Source organism: Crocuta crocuta, unplaced genomic scaffold, assembly GCF_008692635.1.
Source record: "Crocuta crocuta isolate KB4526 unplaced genomic scaffold, BGI_CrCroc_1.0 scaffold112, whole genome shotgun sequence".
Classification (NCBI taxonomy): Eukaryota; Metazoa; Chordata; class Mammalia; order Carnivora; family Hyaenidae; genus Crocuta; species Crocuta crocuta.
Genome location: NW_027528818.1, coordinates 2,463,916 through 2,478,511, shown reverse-complemented (window position 1 = coordinate 2,478,511; position 14,596 = coordinate 2,463,916). Strand labels below are relative to the sequence as shown.

The 14,596-nt window shown below is 38.7% G+C and overlaps 1 protein-coding gene across 2 annotated transcripts in view; it reads left to right on the top strand.

Moving 5' to 3' along the window:
* GAB1 (GRB2 associated binding protein 1) overlaps positions 1-14,596 on the top strand; it is a 122,773-nt gene that overhangs the window by 83,087 nt on the left and 25,090 nt on the right. For both annotated transcript variants that reach the window (XM_077755932.1, XM_077755931.1), the window contains exons 3-4: positions 8,711-8,936; positions 13,126-13,727. In XM_077755932.1, coding sequence (XP_077612058.1) covers positions 8,711-8,936; positions 13,126-13,727 — 828 coding nt within the window. The remainder of the gene's footprint in view (positions 1-8,710; positions 8,937-13,125; positions 13,728-14,596) is intronic.

Below are 14,596 nucleotides of genomic sequence, written 5' to 3'. Positions count from 1 at the left end.
ATAGCTCTCTAATGGCTATTTAATGACCACTCAGTAATGATAACTTGTGGATTAAGATACCACATTAATTTCATTATGTGATTTTCATTTAAAATTATTTAAGTCTTCATACACTCTTTTTGTTGATGCCATCGTTTCAATTTAGATTTTGTTTTTAGGGACATCAAAGTAGGCTCCTGTCCTCATTGGTTGCCTGTGTAGATTCATTTGATCTGAAAGACTAAGTAGTAGGGGTTCTTCCATCTCTCTGTTTTCTGTATAATTCCCCTAAATATGTTGCCAAAGGAAATGAGATACCCTCTTAAGAGAAGATACATTCTTCAGTCAAGGAATATGTCTAAACTCTGGAAGCCCATTCAGGGGTAGGTAGAGTTGAGAATCCCCAAAATAAGAATTTCAAATGCACAAGTATCTGAGATTAACTTTGCAAGCTTCAAGGCATGGAGTCTGGTCCATTTGTCTACCTTAGAATGACTCTTCATCATCTGGAAGTTTGATGGCGATGTATTTGTAGTTATAGTCACAGTGTTTTTACTTTATAAACTTACTAATATATGGAGGGGGTCAAACTTCCAAATCCTTTTAAAACAGATTAGAAATACATTTGTCTTGAATGAAACTGAATTTGTGAATGTTTTATCTTCACTAAAAAGGGAGGTTGTAAGAAAACTAACAGTATTGTTAATCAAATTTGATGTAAAAAAACACAAAAAAATTTTGATGTATATAATGAGTTGGTTACCACGAACAGCTGTGCTAATAACTCACTTTTATTCATTAAAACAAGCTGCTAAGGATTTCAGTTTGCCAGTGCTTTCTAAATGTAGTTCATGAACTATACCTAAATGTAACTACATTTGTTTTCTAAATTCTACAATATAGAATTTTTTGCAAGTTCATCCTGGCTTTCTCCCAAATAGCCATAGTTAGAAATGTCTTACTATGATGTTGAAGACTTGAGCTTCTCCTAAATCATGAAGCTGTATATAAATTAGTAAGTCATAGATCAGTGAAAGATGAACAGTCCTTCACTGTGTAGTATCGAGGAGCCACAAAAATATTTTATTCTATAAATTTGATTTTTCATGCATAGTAGCAAAACTGCAAAACGCTTCAAAGTTAACCACTGTATTTCTTTATTCATTTGTAGTAGCTGACTTTGCTAGATGCCTTGAAAAAAATCCACACATTTAAAGATTTATATGAAATTCAAACTGCAAATAACTGCTATTATCCTTTGTGATCACATTCATACAATTTAATATGACAAAGTAAATATCAAAATGTCTTTGTTCTTCGATTTACTTTACCACCTGCTTTATATTCTCTTGCTTCCAAGTAGATCTCACCACCAGTCACTAAATAATAGGTGTTTTTGTTTTTACCTAGAATCTGTCCCCTGAGCCCTATGCTCTTCCCATTTCAGAATTGAGTATGCTCCACTCTTGGCTTAGAACTAATGACACGAAACCGTTTTTCCCTTTGCTTGTGTCAGGCTAGATGTGGGAAGAAATATCCTATGCTTGGTTATTACAGTCCGAGAAAATAACTATCCCCAGTCCCTATGAGAATAACTACTTTTTGCTGAAAACAAAAGGAAAGGGGAAAAATCTGACCTGTGTTTTGATTCCAGGAACCTCTCAAAATATCGTTACCATGTTATTTCCGCTGCCCCAGGTGACCACTGCTATTATTGAATACTCAGAATGCTGGCAAGCTGAATCTGTTTTTAAATTCTAGCTCATTGAACTGTGTGTGGTTCCTATGAATGCTTTTATTTAGCAGATTTGAGGGTAGAGACTAATTTCTTTTGTTTTTCTTGGAAATGTGCAGATTTATTTTTGTTTCTACACCAAGGTGGAAGCTGTTAAATCTGCTTAACAAGTGCCAGGAAACACAGCCTAAGGGCTCTAAACAGCTAACTAACTTGGCGCAAAGGCTCCTGGTCTAATTTCAGGGTGCAAGATTAGAAAGTTGCCTCTTATCAATCAGTTGAGTTGCTTTTCTCAAAATGCCCAGATAATAGTGGCTTAAAAATATTCTTTGTTTAATATTCTTCCCTTTAGAAAAGTAGGTAAACTAACGTAAGAATATGCATATGCTCCCTTTCCTGTAAAAGCAGTTCTTAATTAGAGAACTGCTAAATTTATTTCTATTTACTTTTAATTCAGGTATGACTCCTGTCAAAGGTACAGATCTTAAGCAATATAGTGCAATATAGTTGTATACATATTCATAGCATTCATAGGAACCACGCACAGTTCAATGAGCTAAAATTTAAAAGCAGATTCAGCTTGCCAGCATTCTGAGTATTCAATAATAGCAGCGGTCACCTGGGGCAGCGGAANAGATTAAAAAAAAAAAAAAAAAAGGACACTTCCAGCCCCCAAAAGGTTTTTTCATCCTTCTTCCAAGTAAAAACTCAGATTTTTAAAAAAATTTTCCTTTTATAACCATAGATCAATTTGCCTATATCTGAACTTTATATAAGTAAAACCATTGAACCTGGCTTCCATTTTTCCAGTAGAAGTCTGTGAGATTCATCCATGTAGCATGTAGTGGGAGTTTTTCATCCCGTGTAGCATTCCATTGTATGAAGATATCACAAATTAAGGATCTGTTTGAATGTTGATAGACATTTGGGTTATCTCTATTCTGATACAAATAAAGCTATTGTGAGCTGTTGTTATACATACCTTTTGATGGACATGAGCCCTTAGTTCATGTGGGTACGTAGCTATGGGTGGAATTGCTACATCATAGGATATGTACTAGTTGCTTTCCTACCAGCAGTGTAGTAGACTTCCAGTTATGCTGCATTCTCACTAACATTTGGTATTGTCAGTCATTCATTTTAGCCATCCTAATGAATGTGTAGTGGTGTCTCATTGTAGTTTTATTATTTATTTATTTATTTTCAGAGAGAGAGCATGCAAGCAAGAGAGGGGCAGAGAAAGAGGGAGAAAGACAGAATCTTAAGTACGCTCCATGCTGAACACAGAGCTGGGGGGTGGGGGGGAGGGAGACCTCGATCTCACAACCCTGATATCATGACCTGAGTGGAAATCAAGAGGTGGTTGCTTAAGTGACTGAGCCACCTAGGTGCCCTTCATTGTAGTTTTAATTTGCATTTTCCTGAGGACCAGTTCAACTAGAGTTTATTCTGCTTTTGTTTTGTTTTCTTACACATTTCAAGTTACTGCTCTTGAGATCTTGATCCATTGTCTCCTGGGATGGGGCTCTGGCACCTAGATCTTTAAAATCCCCACAGTGATTCTGATGACATGATGCCTCTGGATTTAGAATTAAGACATTTTCAGAACTTCCTAAGGGTTATTCCTAAGTCTCCAAGAATGTTTCTACAACCTGTTAAGGAGACCATCATGACAAATAAGATAAAAAATTTTCTATTTGAAACACATTACATAGATTGGGCTATGATTAAAGATCTTCAATTTTTTAATAAACTGAAGAAATTGCAGGTTGCTTTACTAAAAATCGCGACTACTGACGTTTCTCGTTTGTATCCATTTGTTAGAGTTACCTTTACAAAGTGTTCTTCTATAAAAACTGGTGTGTTGTCAGGGCACCTGGGTGGCTCAGTCAGTTAGGCATCCAACTTTGGCTCAGGCCATGATCTCACAGTTCGTGGGTTCGAGCCCCACGTCGGGCTCTGTACTGACAGCTAGCTCAGAGCCTGGAGCCTGTCTTCAGATTCTGTATCTCCCTCTCTCTCTGACCCTCCCCTGCTCACACTGTCTCTCTCTCTCTCTCTCTTTCAGAAATAAATAAAACATAAAAAAACAAATGATGTGTTGTGAAGTGAGAAGATAGTTACTTTAGCAATGATGTTAATTAATGCATACTCTTTGTGGATAGACTCTTATTTGCTAAGTTAGATATAGATCCAATCAAAATGCATCTCTTGACCAAAAAAAATTTCTACAACAGACCAGGTAAATTAGTAATCAAAAGAAACAGAGTAACCTTGACCTATTTACCTGTTGACCTATTTGTGAACATAAAGGTAAAATTTTTGCAGTAGAAACCAGAAAGTATCCTATCAGCAAATGTAGCCCATCTTGAGAGAAAAGGATCTCATCTAGTCTCCTGACAAGGACATGGGCAACACCACAATTTTATTACCACATGCTAGATAGTGTATGGCAGGAGCTATAAAATCAGAGGACCTGTCACATTAACTCTGAAATACTCTCTTTACCAATGAGAAATGGTAGAATAGATTCCCTGTGCTTGGAGCTCTTGTGCCTTTTGAGAAAAAAAAAGTATATAGATGTAGATATAGATATGGGGCACCTGGGTGGCTCAGTTGGTTGAGCATCCGACTCTTGATTTATCTCAGGTCATGATCCCAGCATGGTCATGATCCCAGCATGTGGGATCGAGCCCCATGTTGGGCTTCTTGCTGAGGGTGGAGCCTGCTTAAGTTTCTTTCTCTTTCCTTTTGCCCCTCTCCCCCACTCACACATGTGCGCGCTCTCTCTCTCTCTCTCTCTAATATAAAAAAATTAATTTAAAAGAAATATACATATATATTATTTTGATTGTTTAGAGGCATTACCTGAACACCCCAACTTCTGTGTGGGGCAGTAATACCAGGGCATTATGGTTCCAACTAGGATACAACTGTGCTTTAAGTTAGGGATCATGTGGGCCAATGTATTATTTATGGTTCTCCTCACATAATAATACTTCTCTTCACTGGAAGCTGGTTGAAGCTTACCTTACCAGTACTTATTAGCTTTCTAAGTAAAATTTAGTTAAGAATTTGCTCCAGCAGCTTATTAGGCCTTTAATGGATGCTAATTATACTCTTTATGTCTTTTGAATTAAGACACAGGAAATAATTTTACACACATAAGCAAACCCTAAGCTGATATTTGGTTCTCAGAAACTTGATACCAGCATTACTTAGAAGGAGCAGTAAGTTAGAAACCCAGGTGAGGCAGAAAACAACAAACAGAATCTGCCCAACTACTTGTCAGGGAGAGTGGGGCAAATCACGAATCTTTATAAGGTGGAACGGAAGTTTTTCAGACCAATTGGTTAACTTTGGCCAGAAAGGAGAATACTTAAACACATTGCAATGCTTGCATCAAAATATGCCTAGCTGAATATATAAGTCAAATTAATATGAGTAAAATAACCCCAAAGACTAAAACTTTGAAGATAACGCATTATCTGCACCAAAGTGGCAAAGCAGTGTTCCCTTTCCTTTTTTTAAAAAAAAAATTTTTTAAATGTTTTATTTTTTTGAGAGACAGAGAGACAGAGCATGAGCAGGGGGAGGAATAGAGAGAGAGCAAGACAGAATGCGAAGCAGGCTCCAGGCTCTGGGCTGTCAGCACAGAGCCCAGTGCGGGGCTTGAATTCACAAACTGTGAGGTCATAACCTGAGCTGAATTCGGACTCTTTATCGACTGAGCCACTCAGGCGCCCCAGTTCCCTTCCCTTTTTAAGTCCTTCATATGCCATCTTGTTTGGAATGGTCAGGATTGCTTTTCATGGCTATTTAAAGGTCTATTCTTTCATGAGCTTGCTAGTGAACATGGTGGAAGTTCTCTCTAGTTCTTGCCTTTTAGAAGTACATGCAAGCTTTCCCGTATTGTGAACAAGATACTATATGTTTTTTAAAAAGGAACCTTTGAATCCCAATCTTTTTTTTTCCTAGAAATCGAGAGGATCTTGCATCTCTAAAGAGGATAAAAAACTTTAGTCATTCACAGGTGGAAGAAATGGAAAGTTAAAAATGAGATGGTCCCATTGTATTCATAAAACAAGGTCAGACAAACATGATTGCCTGGCTGGGTGATTCTTCTCCCACTGAAGATGAATCCCTCTGTTCATTTAGTGTAGAGCAATCAAGTTTAGAAAAAATATTCAAGGAAAAGTGTGTGTATAAAAACATCCACCTGGAAAGCTTACTTTAGGAAGGAATTACAGTGGAAAATTAGGATTCAGACTCTTATTTAGTGATATATTTCCAGTGTTGAGTTTCATTTTGTTTTGGTCAGAACTAAAAATTGAATGGGATCATACAATTTTCCAATGCCTCTATGGCACAAAAAGAAGAAATATATATATAAAATGTGTTTGTGAATACAGCCTATAGGATATGGTAACTGCTTTCTGACCCCTCTCCTCTTTTTTTTTCCTTGAAGTTGTATATGTTTTTTGAAAGCTCTTCAGAAAATATTTTTTCTGAATATTTTTATATTTCAGGTAACTATTTTTCATAGTTCTCTTAAGTTCAGCAATCCACAAGGATTTACTGAGTCACTGACTTAAAATCCTCTTAACTAAATCTTTATATATTTTCAGCTAAGTCAAAACAGTGAAACATTTCACAGAGTACATTGTATACACTCTTGGTAATCAACATCTATTAGACGTAATGAGATCTTTATGAATTTCCACTGAAATTATGTCATTATGTTGTATAAATGCCCAAAAGAAAAATTTTCTGTTCTCAACCATTTTCTTTTCTTACCTTTCACAAATAAGAAAGAATTAACTAACTCCTGGCATAAAGTATTAGATTTTATTAGATGAGCTTGTATGAAGACTTGACATTGCATGCAGGATAACAAAGATAAAATGTTAGAAATTAGCTCAACTTCTGTTTACTCAGGCCAGACTCTCCAAGTGAAAGAAGTCCTCATACTTAATTAGCACCTAGGAGGGCTGACAGAATGCTTCAGGAGCAAATTCCAAACTGCACAGTGTAGTTGAATGGATCTTGAAGATTTGGGAATGTCCCTTGCCTTAATCTCTTTCAGCATAACATAGACAGCCTGGGTGGTTCAGTCAGTTAAGCCTCTGACTTTGGCTCAGGTCGTGATCTCACAGCTCATGAGTTCGAGCCCCACATCCAGCTCCATGCTGACAGCTCAGAGTGTGTAGCCTGCTTTAGATTCTGTGTCTCCCTCTCTCTCTGCCCCTTCCCTGCTCACGCTCTGTTTCTCTCTCCTTCAAAAATAAATAAACATTTTTTAAAAATGTGCTTAGTGAGTTTCTTCTGGGTGAATGTAACAGTGTGAGCACTTACCACTCATAGGGCACACTGATGCATAGGAGTTTTGACCCTTTTTGTTTGTTTTGGGGGCCTACAAATAAAGATAAGCTTATATCTAGCCATACTAATGTGTGTTATTCAAGCTTTACAATTATGAGCTCTTTTAAAAAGTTTATTTATTTTGAGAGAGAGCATGCAGGAGGGACAGAGAGAGAGAGAGAGAGGGAGAGGAGAGAGAATTCCAAGGAGGTTCCATGCTGTCAGTGCAGAGCCCAATTCAGGGCTCGATCCCACAATGCCATGAGATCATGACTTGAGCCCAAACCAAGAGTCAGATGCTTAGCTGACTGATCCACTCAGGCGCCCCATGATATAAGCTTCTATGCTTAGGAAGAACAGTTATAAAACATAATTTAACTACATAAATTTTGCTGTGGTGCATATACAGATATTAAAGTTGAATACATGAAGACATTATCAAAGGCATGTAGACTTACCCTATAGTCTGTAGAGGAGCTAGAGCTGACATGTAGCTCCTTCCTGGTGAATTAACAGGCCATATGACTGCCATTTGATTTTATTTGGTTGAACATATTAAATCCTTTACCACTTTTTTGTGTCTTAGATAATGTTTTGTTATTAAAAACCACCTCAGTTTGAAGCCAGCCTTTTCTGTTCTTTTTTTNTAGAGCCTGACATGGGGCTCAAACCCACAAACTGTGAGATCACGACTTGAGCCAAAGTCAGACGCCCAACCGACTGAGCTACCTAGGCGCCCCCAGCCTTTTCTGTTCTAACATAAACAGACAGTAAGTGAATTTGTTTATTCATAAATGAGTATTTACCTTTTTCTGGATTTATAGCCTTGTATTCCTAACCACACTAGCAGAGAATTTTTATTCTGGGCTCTTGAATATTTACTTGGTTGTGTCAATGATTAATGCGGGATTTCATCTCTAGGTTTTCGATTTGTTTTCAAATTACTTTAAACAATTTAGCTAGTTTCATGTATCTTCTCAGAACATTGCTAAGTGCTTAATAAATTACTCCTTCACTTGCTGACCCCTTTTGCATGAAAATATTACAGAAACCCAATGAATGGTAAATGAGGCTATGAGCTGAGGGAAGAGGAGAAACCTTCAGAAAAAACTCTTTCCTTGAACATGAAACCCGGAATTAGAACTGTTTCTCCTTAGTCTGCTGAGGAGTAGAAAGAAAAGAATGAACAGCAAAATAAAGATGGGGCAAAGAGGTGATTCTTGTGCCTGTAAATGTCACATAATAAAATGGACCTCTTTGGAAAGTTGGCTTGGCATGGGAAACACTTTGTTTTTTATTACAGGAAAAAATCTATGTCTTGAGCTAAGATTATAAACATCTTCACTTCCAGTAGCCTCAAAACTAGAGATTGTTCAAGGCAAAGTTAAGATGGCTTTATTATAGCCTCTGGAAGAAAGAGCCTTACTCTTCATACCTCTTTGACAAGAGCCAATAATTTCTGGTAGAGGTAGAGGTAATTGCTGTAGAGGTAGTATTTGTTTTAACTGACGTTGTCATGGTTGACCATGTTCTTGTGTGTTGAAACAGTTTTATCTCCAAACTTCCAAGTAGCTTTATTTAAGAAACAATTCTTCAAATGGGGTAGACGATGACAGTTCCACTTCGGTGTTGCAGATCTTGTGAAGCCCCCGGGCAGCTCTGCACAGGCGCCAGCCGATTTACCTTTAGCTGCCAACACAGCACCACCAGCCACCCAGGGGGATTCATCCTCCGCTGCTCCACCTCCTCCCTATCAGCTAATTAACCTTCCACCACACCTAGAAACTGTTGGCATCCAGGAAGACCCTCAAGACTACCTCTTGCTAATCAACTGTCAAAGCAAGAAGCCTGAACCCACTAGGTAAAAGCCTGTGTGTGTGTGTGTGCGCGCGTGTGCGTGTCTGTGCATACTTGGGATCCTACCTTTAAACTTATACAATTATGATTTGAAGTCTTAAAAGAAACCCAGCTCTATAGGTGTGTCACTTAGGCTTACTATATTTCAGGTTATATTCCTCTAATAATCTGATATTCAGGAGTTTTATTGAAGAAACACATTCTCTAACGTCTTTGGCAAAGAACACTTGTACCTACAAGGCTCTTTTGGAAATCTGTCTCCTGTTTCATAGTCTTTGTTACAGACTCACAGTATTACTTGCTTAACAGATTTCACTGATTTATAAATGGTGATCTTGCTCCATTTCTTATGTGATTGTAAACCAGCCAAGGGTCATCTTTTGTTTCTGAAGAAGGAGAGGAATACCTACTACTAGAAGATTTTGAAAGCAAAACGATTCCATTGCAGTGAGTGTGTTGTGGTTGCTTTGGATCTGTGTGAGAAATTAATTATACAGGTAAAATCCCAGTATAGCAAATTCTATGGAATATATAAATTGGTTTTTAGTGAAATTTGATGAAATCAAATCAATCAAGTGTATTGCTAAAAGCTATACAACTTTCCAGTCATCACACCTAGCCATGAAGCAGAGCTTACCCCAAAGCTCTGACTTTATACATTTCTAAGTAAAAACAAATATATCGTTTTCAGTGCTTGCCCAAAGGTATCATAAAGCCTTTCTCAAATCCTTGATTTCCCCATCATCTCCCTTCCTGCTTCTTTCTTTTCTTCTAAGCTATACAGTAGTTTCATTTGATCACTCTTGTCATTTTCTATTGATTAATTGGAAGGCCAGAGGTAATGGTGAGAATTGGAGCCAGAAAATGAAGATCAGGAACCCCGTGTCTGCCATCAGTAGTGTTGTGGCAACTAGTAATGTTGGGGATTTTTATGTCCTCCTCGTTTGCGGTATATAAAAGTGGGAATGAATTTCTGATGTGAAAGATACTTTTTTTCAAAACAGAGTGATTGAATTAAGCATTTTATAACAAAAAGTTGTTGTTAACTGTTTTCACGGAGAAAGTGACTGTTACCAGACTGATGGTACAAAGTGCATATTCAACAATTTTTATATAGAATTTGTCAAGAACCACAGATTAGGTTGTTGTGAATTATTTTCTTCAAGATAATGGAATACAAACATTCTACCGATGGGTTTCTAGATATTTGTTGTAATGGGATTTTACCTGTAAGAACAACAAAAAAAAATCTTTATAAATCAGCACTAGTTAATAATATCAAATTCTAACTTGATTTTGCTTGTTTGCTGTGAGTATTTAAAATTACACATTCGCAACTTTGTTACCTATGCTACTAACTAAGATTTTATTTTGTAGAGATTCACAATTATTTTTCATTATCAACTTTTTAAAAGCCAACAGCTAAGTGATAGTTTTCAGTACTTGTTATATGGTATCTTTCATTGGTCTCATTGGTATTACAGCTTTCCTGTTAGAGTAGAAATTCTGCTCAGAATCCCTGCTCAGGTATATTTTGTATCTATCTATTTTGCAGAAGTGACAGTTAATTGACAGGTATTTATGAAGTACCCACTATGTGCCCACTGTCTTGCTAGGTGCTGTGAAGGAACAGACTAACTACATAAGCCACCTCAGATACAGTTACTGTCAGAGTTTACAAGCAAAGCTTTTGAAAAAGTCAAAACATGCAAACATTAAGTGTCTGCAGGTGAAGGCAGGAGAATTGCTTTGCAAACCCTTGTTCATCCAGCAGGACTCTGGATTCAGCTCAGACATCTACTCCTCTGGGAAACAGTCCCCCAAACTCCCAGGCTGAACTAAACGCCTCTGTGGGTTTTCATAGCATCCTGGTCTTGTCTCCTTATTTGTGTTTTACCTCAGAATTGGAAATAGTTTGATATATTTAATTTATTCTTCACCAAACCATAAACTAGTCAAGGGTAGGGAACTTACTACTTGTACTTCTAGCTTTTCTTAACCCACATGTTGAATTAAGTGAAGTGCAAATTTAGCATATGTGTAGATGCATTAGAAATTCCTAGAAGGGACAGTGCAAGTGTTTTTAAGATAGAGGGTGTGGGGCACCTGGGTGGCTCAGTCGGTTGAGCGTCCGACTTCAATTCAGGTCATGATCTCACGGTTTGTGAGTTCAAGCCCCATGTCAGGCTCAGAGCCTGGAGCCTGCTTCAGGTTCTGTGTCTCCCTCTCTCCCTCTGTCCCTCCTCCACTCACTGTGTGTGTCTCTCTCTCTCAAAAATACAAGTTAAAAAAAATTTTTTTAAATAAAATGGAGGGTGAAACGTTTCAAAGGAGAAGTAGGATTTGAACTACACTTGTTGGTGAGAGAAAAGGACTCTGTCATTAGCAATCTACATAAAAATCATTTGAGAGAAAGGCGAGGTGAGAGTGAGGGGTAGGAGGAAGCAAGTAAGAGGAAAGCCTACCCAGAGTAGAGGGTTCCACTGGGCGAGAGTCAGACAGAAGATAGGGCATTCAGGTAGAGCCAGCGAAGGTAGCCTCAGTACAAGTGGAGTTGCCTGTGGGCTTTTTTGTAGTTCCCACAGCCTCCTGGGACTCTTAACAGTATTTTCTCCTATCAGATGAGCGATATGAAAACCATATTCTGAAACTACTGACCTTGTAGCAACATAACAGTATGGTCTCTTGGGTTCATAGGAAGAGGGAGAAATTGGAGGAAGGAGGCCCACTGGGATTTCTTAGGAGGGTTTGGTGGTATGGATCCTAGCAGAGACCCAGGCCTGAACTTGGGGTGGTGACAGTGGGAACAGAGCAGGAAAACAGTTACTTGGTTAGGAAGAAGGAGTTGGTGCCTGAGGGATGGTGGAGATCAGAGAGAGTGAATCAAAGCTGATTGCACTTTGAGCTAGAGAATCTGGATAAAGACATTTCTTTTAATGGCAAGTAGAAAGTACAATCAATTTGAGAAGTAAGTTGAATTTGGCTTGGTATGCATAAGCAGGGTAATGCTGGGGTAACCAAGTAGAACTATATTTGAACAGTTTGAAAATATGGGGCTCAGAGTTTGGTGAGAAGATGGGAGTTGTCAGCATTCAGAATGTGAAGTTATGAGAAAGGAGGAGTTTTAAATGGTATGTGTGATAAAAGAATCAGAGGATTGGATTCTGTTGGCTCTTCCCAAGTGGGGACACTGGGAGAAGGAGCCAGTCAGTGAACAAGGGATTAATCAGCAGGGGAGAATGGAAGTGAGGGTGTAGCAGTATGGATTCCGTGACACCAGTGGTGGAGAGTTTGAAGGAGTACATGTGATACACAGTGCCACGTATTACTAAGCCATCAGGGAAGATCAGACCTTAAAACAGCTCTCCAAGTTAAGTTTTAAAAGATTAAATTCAAGTTCCTACAGGACTTTGGACAACACTCATAAGAAGTTATCTTATTAACCGTTAAGGAAGTGCAGTGTGCTGGTATTGTTAGTTTCATATTGGCTTTTACCCAAGTTTTGTGGTACCGCAGAAAGCAGAGACTAGAAATGTACCCCAAAACTTTAAATGTATTCTAATGAGATTTCTCAAGGGTAATTATTTTTTGGAGTTGGCAAACTCTCTGGGTTGTATTTTGATGGTCTTTATAGTATTGGCTGAATGCTTGTTAAAGAAAATTAGTGGAAAGGAAGATACACAAACCTTTCGAGCTGCCACCTCCTTATAGGTCATACTGAATTTATTCAATACCAGGTAATCATTAGACTTACCGTCTTACAGAACAACAAATTTGCCACAGGTGGCCTAAAGAGCAATGGACGGGCTTGATAAACTGCACTGGCACGAGGCTTCTGCATGCTCTTCAGGGGAAATGATTTTCCTTGTGTCTATGCCTCAATCATTTACCTTTCTCAGAGTTTTGTACCTTTCTAATTCCAGCGCTTCAGGTATCGTGGATTTGATAGGTGGAGTTGGGGGTGTGGGCACGTACAGGGCAGGAATTAGGGAGAATGCTTTTGGTGGTTTTGTGGTGGTGGTTTTATTATCTGGTGTATAATCATAAAAACTAAGGAACATTCATGCTTTAAATCTATGGATCACACCAAAAAAATCTAATGAAAAAGCCATGTAGTTTGATTGCTAAACTATATTTATTAAAATGTAGTCTTCACTATGTTTTATTTTCTGTCATTAACAATTTTTATTTAGAACACATGCTGATTCTGCAAAATCCACCTCTTCTGAAACAGACTGCAATGATAACGTCCCTTCTCATAAAAATCCTGCTTCCTCCCAGAGCAAACATGGAGTGAATGGCTTTTTCCAGCAGCAAATGATGTATGACTCTCCACCGTCTCGTGCTGCATCTGTCTCTGTAGACTCCAGCCTCTATAACCTGCCCAGAAGTTACTCCCACGATGTTTTACCAAAGGTGTCTCCATCAAGTACCGAGGCAGATGGAGAACTCTATGTTTTTAATACCCCATCTGGGACATCAAGTGTAGAGACTCAAATGAGGCATGTATCTATTAGTTATGACATTCCTCCAACACCTGGTAATACTTATCAGATTCCACGAACATTTCCAGAAGGAACTTTGGGACAGACGTCAAAGCTAGACACTATTCCAGATATTCCTCCACCTCGGCCACCGAAACCACATCCGGCTCATGACCGATCGCCTGTGGAAACGTGTAGTATCACACGCACGGCCTCAGATACTGACAGTAGTTACTGTATCCCAACAGCAGGGATGCCACCATCACGTAGTAATACCATTTCCACTGTGGATTTGAACAAATTGCGAAAAGGTCAGCTCTAACTGGCTTCTTCTGTGTTAGAAGTTAACGATAGAAAATCTGTTTATCTGAATATTTGTTCTTTTCAGCATAGAATGATGGTAAATGACAGTCCTTTTTTTCCCTCAGCTCTGCAGTCACCCACTCATGTAGTGAAGATAGCAGAGTCTCAGTAGATCCTTGGAAGGGTGTTTGTGCATGCAGTATGCGTGCGCCTGTGTGCATGCTCTGCTGGAAGGGAGAAAGCGGTGGAGTGTTTCATCCCTGAAGAAGTATGGCCTTAGTAATACCTTCCTGCCTCAGGAAGTGTGTACCCCTCTTTCCTGCTTTCCATGTATCCTGGGTGGGTAGACTCTCGAATGGGACAGAGGAGCAGGAAAAGGACCAGCCACATAGCCCCTCCGAGTCATCCCTTTCCTGTATTTGTGTGCCATCATGGCCACTTCGTGTCACATCTGTTGGGCTCTGTTTCCTTCCTTCCTCCATAAGCAATTTATACGTTGTGCCTAACAAGTATAGTCCGTTCTCATCATGCCATTCTGTGTTTTGTTCGTTTGGTTTTATTTATTTTTAAAGCTCTGAATCTCCTCTCCCTTGACCCTAGCCCTATAGCCACCTCACTTAGTCGTATACCATCTCCTAGAGCCTGCCAAAAGTTACAGACCTTGAGAAGGGGAAAAATTCAGTCTGGGTCACACTCTGAGGTTCTTAAAGTCCTAAAAAATAGAAGGCCAGAGTTTAAGAGGCACATACCCTAAAAACTGTGTGGCTAACGTTTCTGTATTTTGTGGTAGAGTTATCCACCTGTCCTAAAGAAAATGAAAATTTAAGGCATCATGAATAGTACTAATATGGATACTTTATTTGGCCATTCAATACCA